At 44.7% G+C, this 6,590-nt stretch overlaps 1 protein-coding gene across 1 annotated transcript; it reads right to left on the bottom strand.

Moving 5' to 3' along the window:
- Nucleotides 1–982: 982 nt before the first annotated feature.
- Nucleotides 983–1,857, bottom strand: LOC146638291 (uncharacterized). Its single transcript, XM_085367384.1, has one exon. It carries the CDS (start codon nt 1,855–1,857, stop codon nt 1,249–1,251), a length of 609 nt encoding a protein of 202 aa, XP_085223510.1. The 3' UTR covers nt 983–1,248.
- Between the last annotated feature and the right edge of the window lie 4,733 nt (nt 1,858–6,590).

The following is a 6,590-nucleotide window of genomic DNA, read 5'->3' on the forward strand; positions in this document are numbered from 1 at the left end:
GATGGTGGGCCAGAGATGGACTACTACAGGAGGCTGAGAGAGCGGCTGCAGGTGGTTCATGACTACATCCGCCAGGCCCAGGCCAGCGCCGGAGTACGACAGAAAAGAACCTACAACACCAAGTGCCGAGGGGGGGTTTTCATGCCTGGCAACAAGGTTTGGGTGTACTGCCCGGTTCGCAAGAGAGGAGTGTCCCCCAAACTCTGCAGTCACTGGCAAGGGCCGGCGGAGGTTGTGGAACGGCTAACAGAAGTGGTGTCTTCGCATGCCGGGCCCGGGGCGCATGGTGGTGTTGCACCGGGACAGGCTCTCACCGTACCGACCGCTCGCTGGCAGGGGATGCTGGTGGCACCCCATGTTCTGACCCGAGTGACTTTTCCCCCGCCGGTCGAGACCGGCCGGTGCGCCAAAAGAAGGCACCTGGACATTTGCAGGACTTTGTGTGGGGTAATGGGGTCGTTGGGGACGACTGACCCCTTAGGTGGGGGCTATGTAGTGGGTCAGGGCTGTTCGGGGTTCTGTTTGTGATGTTTTGTTTAGAATCAGAATCAGAATCAGAATACTTTATTCATCCCGAGGGAAATTAGGGGTTACAGCAGGCAGCACGCTAATGGCGCATGCGCACTCACAAAGGAACCTTCTGACCAACTTTACACAAACATCACATTGGGCAGACATGTCAGAAGGTAGGCTGATAGGAAAAAAGACAACGAAAATACACTACATGAGGTAAGAGGAGGAGAAAAAAAAACTCCACTCAGACTGAGCTCCTAGTGGGAGAACAGTTTGATAAAAGAAAAAACACCTCAGCACAAAAGCACATGACTATCAATACACCATAGAAACACGAGACAAGCAACAGGGGCGGGTAAAGGGTAAGAGAGAGCCGGCGTAGACAGCGCATCCGGTCCTGCAGCATCTGTGCTGGTCCAGTTGACTGCTATCATCCCCGGTAGGGCACAAGCATCGAAGGCATTGGAAAGGGAGGGGGATGAGTGAGTGCTTATCAGTGTAAGTGTGTGTGTGTGCGTGTCCATAGTTTAGCTGAGACAGTGTCCTTCGGCCTATCAGGCTAAGTAAACAGTCCTCCAGCCAATCCAGGTGTCCTTCATGGGGCGGGAAGAATAGTCATCACACAGTCGTTATCAGGGAGTTGTTTTGGTGGGCTCCAGCCTTGGGCCTGCAGCTGGGGCCGTGGTGTCCAAATGTTGAATATTGTTGATTTCTCCTTTGTGAGCAGCTCGAATTCTAGCACTCCGAGGCTGGTCTCTCGATCTCCCGTTGAAGAGCTGCGAGCCTCCCCATGATGGTATCAAACTTCTGTTCCGTGGTGTTGTCAGTCTTTTGATTCTGAGACCTCACAACTGCAGTGATCCGTTCCGCGATGTTTTCCAACTGTCGCTCAAGGGTCTTATTTTGAGCAGGCCTCTCTCTGATGTTTCCCCTCATACGCTCAATGGTGTTGTTTTGAGCCTTCACAGCAGCTGTAAGCGTCTCCAAGGTGTTGACCATATTACGTTCGTTGTGAGAGGTCGCACCTCGTCCCGTCGCTTCGAATCCAGCGGGCAGCCTTGTGGGGGTTTGAACAGCCGGTTCCGCTTTCTTATTTCTCTGATAAACCAGGGCTAAGCCAACGCCGATCAGCATGAACCCTGTTATCATGGTTCCGAATAGGTAGATATCTTCAGCGTCCTCGATCGACAGTCCCGCCAGGCACACGGTCCTCCAGTTCTGCCACCCGTCCATCGTGTAACCGGCAGGGAAAGTCCCTCCAGGGCACTCAGGCTCTCCCGAGCCCCGACTTCTCGTTGAGAAAAGGGTGTCAATAGCACTCAGAGACCAGTTGATCAAATCCATAATTCTCTTTAGGTTTAGAGAACGACAGTGAGAGACTGTTCCAGGGAAAGTAAATTCACACAAGACAAGACAAGGACATAGAGGCGAAGCAGGGAAGATAAGGGTGAGGAGGAGAGGAGAAAGTGCGACCGCCTTCGCTGAGAGCAGAGACACCACCAGCTGACCGGGTGGTCATTCGGGTTAAACATAATGTTTTTTATGTTTTTATCTGAAGAGTATGTAAATATCTGGTTTCAACTGTATATTTGATGATGTTGGTGTTTGGCTTGATTGTCAGCACAAAGAGGGAGAGAGAAGAACAGAGATGGAGATGAAGAGGAGAATGAGGACAATAACAGAGATGGAACAAGAGCCAGGTGAGACACATATGTTAGTCAAATGGTTGTTTGCCAAAACTCATCAGAACATATATCTAGTACCTAGTGTATCTTTTTATATACATTTGTTACTTTTCAAATACTATATTAATTAAGTTATTTAGGCTTGTTTGCACAACAAGCCTAAATAATTATATAAACTTTTCTGAATCTAATTAGTGTACTTTGGTAGAATTAAAAAATAAGTGTAGTGCAGGTCTATGATGATTTTTAGTGCTACTATCATTAGTTTTGATTCTGGTTCTGTCTTGGTTAATTCCTCAGTAGTCCTGATTTTGAACTGTTGTAGTCCTGTTTTAATTCCGGATCAGTTCTGGTTCTGGTAGAATTGGCGTTTAGTCCGCTTGTCTTGATACAGCCTTGATTTTGTTCTGCCTTGCTGCTTAATTAAAAAACTAAAAAACTAGTTTAAGGTGTCCTGCATATGTGATATATATTTTTGAACAAAACTCAAAACACAGCCTAATAAATAAATCTTTCAGTCATTTCCACACAGTGGCTCAGCTATGCTCCAATCCCTCCATATTATGGCCAATGACATGCGAGGATATAGGATAATATCATTATGTGAAAAACAGAGAGGGTGAGAGACGCGACAGTCAAGTGGAGCGTGCATTTGTCCTCTCAGTAAGTGAGTGAGACAGCAGACAGTAGTGAGGAGGGCTGTGCGAGTGCATCGCAAAAACACATAACACCCGTAAACGAAGCTGCATCTGGCTGCAGTTTGGTCTCGATACCCCCTGGTATTGTCTTGGTCTTGGTTTAGGCAGTCTTGACTACAAGTCTAGCAGTTGGTCAGCTGACAGGAGGGAATGAGTGGGAACATAAGGCTTCAACAAATTGGACAAATAAATGGGTGCCAAACCATTTAAAGATTTAAAAACCAATCAAAGAACTTTAAAATGGATCCTAAATTCGATCGGAAGCCAATGTGGAGAGGCCAAAACCGGAGTGATGTGGTCGTATTTCCTTCTACCAGTTAAAAATTGAGCCACCCAGCCCCGATTAAAATGGAATTACAGTAATCCAGGCGTGAAGTAATAAAAGCATGAATTACAGTTTCTAAGTTACATTTGGAGAGAATAGGCGTCTGAGGTGGTAGAATGCTGATTTTAGCACCCCATTCACGTGGTCATTAAAGGTAAGTGCAGAATCAATCTTTACTCCAAGATTTGTGATTGAACTCTTCAAATGAGGGGTCAGAACAGCGAAATCAACATCTGGAGGGTTGGAAAATCGATTTGGGCCAAATAAAATCGCTTCCGTTTTAAGATCATTAAAATGTAAAAAATTTTTAGCCATCCATGACTTAACATCACTAAGACAGTCAAGGAGAGGTTGAATTGGGAGGGTATCCGCATGACTAAAAGGAAAATAAATCTGGCAGTCATCAGCATATAAATGAAATAACACTTTGTGTTTTCGGGAAAGCTCGCCAAGTTGGAGAAGATATAGCGAAAATAAAATTGGCCCAAGAATAGATCCCTGCGACACACCCCAACGCAGAGGGGCCACAGAGGATGAAGCCGACCCCAACATAACGCGAAGACTCCTGTTAGACAGATATAATTTAAACCACAACCAAGTCAGAAATTCCCACACAATCGTGAAGGCGGGAGATCAATAGATCATGATGCACTGTCGAAGGCAGCGGTCATGTCCAATAAGACTGACGTATCTAAGCCAGGTTTCTTAAGGAAGGGATGTATAACCGCGTGCTTAAACTCACTAGGTACTTAACCAGACAGAAAACTAGTGTTAATAATGTTCAGAATGTGAGGTCCAATAATAGGAAATATCTTTTGAGAAAGCGGGGAGGAACCACATCGTTCGGAGAACCACACGGTTTAGCATTTAACACCAGTTTCTCTAAATCAGGCAGAGCAATTAGTAGGAAGGCAGATAGCAAACATGAGCAGGAAACATGCATAGAAGGGTCAGGTATAGAAAGACTTCGAGATCTTAGGCTAGCAACCTTGTCCACAAAGAAATTAATAAACTTATTGCACAAAGCCTCAAGGGACGGCAAGAAGCATAGCCCTCAATATTAAGTACAGAATTTATAGTGTTCTACAGAACACAAGGGCTATGTGAGCTAACGGCAAGAAGTTGAATAAGTTGAGAGAAGCAGCAGTGTTTGGCGGCCTTTACTGCTCTCTGATAACCTTTCCACCTTGCTTTGAGGGCTTCCAAAGAGACACAAAGCCTGTCTTTTTTCCACCGTCTTTCACATCTCCTACATTCTTTTCTATTTGCTCGGGTAAGGTCAGTTAACCAGGGACAAGCTTTGGGCTTGCACTGCCTGAATCTTAAAGGAGCAACAACATCGAGGACACATTTACAAGCAGAATCAAAATAAGAAAGTAAATCATCCGAGGTGGACAAATCAGGAGGATAAGACATGACTTGATCAAACAGTAAGGAAAACCGCTGAGACAAAAGCACAATCATAACGAACAGGAACAGCCTGTTTAACAATAGAATTAAGAACAAGAATGTCACATAAAATAGGCATATGGTCAGAGAATACAGGATCCTCAACACGTACATTACAAATAGTTAGTCCATACGATAAAACCATGTCCAATGTAGCACCTTTGACAGATTGAACAAAATTAAGAGTTCACTAAGTCCAGAAAGTCCTTGGCCAAGGGCTTCCCAGGGCAGCAAATATGTATATTAAAATCACCAAGCAGAAGGATCTGATCATAGCGTGATGCAGTCAGCAAGAAACTCTGAAAACTCAGCTAAGAACTCCTTATTATATTTAGGGGGCAGATAAACAATCGCACACAGCAACGAGGGCGAGTGGCCCAGCTCACACAAACAGAGTTTGAAGCTGGTGTGGGGACTCAATGGGGATAGCTGCTTAAAGTCAAAATGTGTCTTAAAAACAACAGCTAGTCCTCCTCCACAACCAGAGACTCTCAAAACATTAAAAAAGTCACAGCCAGCATGCAATAGCTCAGTGAAGGCACTTAACTCACTGTTTGGAATCCAAGTTTCAGTCAGAAAAAGAAAATCCAGCACATGGGAAGTGAAAAATTCTTTCAAAATGAAGGTCTTATTTGCCACAGATCGGCCATTAATTAAACATAACCTGAGGCGAAATGGGTCGGAAACTTCCGAAGCAGCGGCATCCAGATCCACCAGTCGAAGGTTAGTCTGCTCCACTCCGCGCCAACGCAGATGCTGAAAAGAAGGGGATTTTGCAGGACTCCTCTCGAAAGTTCCAACAACAGGAAGCAGCCAGGGGTCCACCGGGTCCAAGGCACGCATTGGCACCAAGAGTCGCAGATAAGATCGACAAATGGAGAAAATAAGAAATCCAAATCCTCAGCTTGACGAGGTGGCCACTACGGTTACCCCATCTCCTGCATCGCTTCCGCGAATCCAGTGGCCGTGGTAAGGAGCGCCAGTGCGGTGGTGTTACTTCAGGGAGGCAGAAAGCCTTGGTTCTTGTTTCCAATCCGATCTAAGATCTGCGTCGATAAACCTATTTCCAGTAATGTCTGGCAATCATAAGACAATGTTGGGCTGACACGTTGCATAAAGTTAGCTAAGAACAATAAAATAAAACAAATAAAAGAGAGCGATAGACAGCTTGCCAAACACACAGGTGCCATCTTGTCCAAAACAAAAGCATCCTCCACATATATAATATAAATAAATATGCATGCCCATTACTGTGAATGCTTTTGTATCATGTCTTTTATCCTGTCTTCCTTCTCTCAGCCAAACTGGTCGCAGCAGATGGCAGCCTCTACCTGCTCCTGGTTCTGCCATAGGTTACTTCCTGTTATAACTGAGTTTTTCCTTCCCACTGTCGCCAAAGTGCTTGCTTATAGGGGGTCATGTGTTTGTTTGGTTTTTCTCTTTATGTATTATTGTAGGTCTACCTTACAATATAAAGCGCCTTGAAGTGATTGTTCTTGTGATTTGGCGTTGTATAAATAAAATTGAATTGAATTGAATGATTATGACTGTATTTAAAACTAATGTAATAAAATATTAATGTTTCATGAAGGACGCTGGGCATAAAATCAAGTCAGATACGTGTAGCTTCCCACTGTGGCAAGAAAGTAGAGTACCTTAGCTATTCGCTGAATAGTTCTTAATACCAAAATCCAATATTGTTTTTAACTGAGAGTTAAATTTCTGAATAAATCTGAACCTCTACCTCCACCTAATAAACCTAATCGGCCTGAGTCTGTCTGAATTAAGACCTGTATCCAGTGTTCCACCCGCTTCTTCCTGACTGCTGTGTTCAGGCTGTTACTGTCAGCCCTTTTCTACCCTGTTCAAAGGTTCTCTTTAATGTGGTCTGATAGTTCTGTTTGCATGTGGCTTATTGGG

Source organism: Diplotaxodon limnothrissa, linkage group LG2 (assembly GCF_057381915.1).
Source record: "Diplotaxodon limnothrissa isolate DT_005_m linkage group LG2, D_limnothrissa_male_GT1.1, whole genome shotgun sequence".
In the NCBI taxonomy this organism is placed as follows: Eukaryota; Metazoa; Chordata; class Actinopteri; order Cichliformes; family Cichlidae; genus Diplotaxodon; species Diplotaxodon limnothrissa.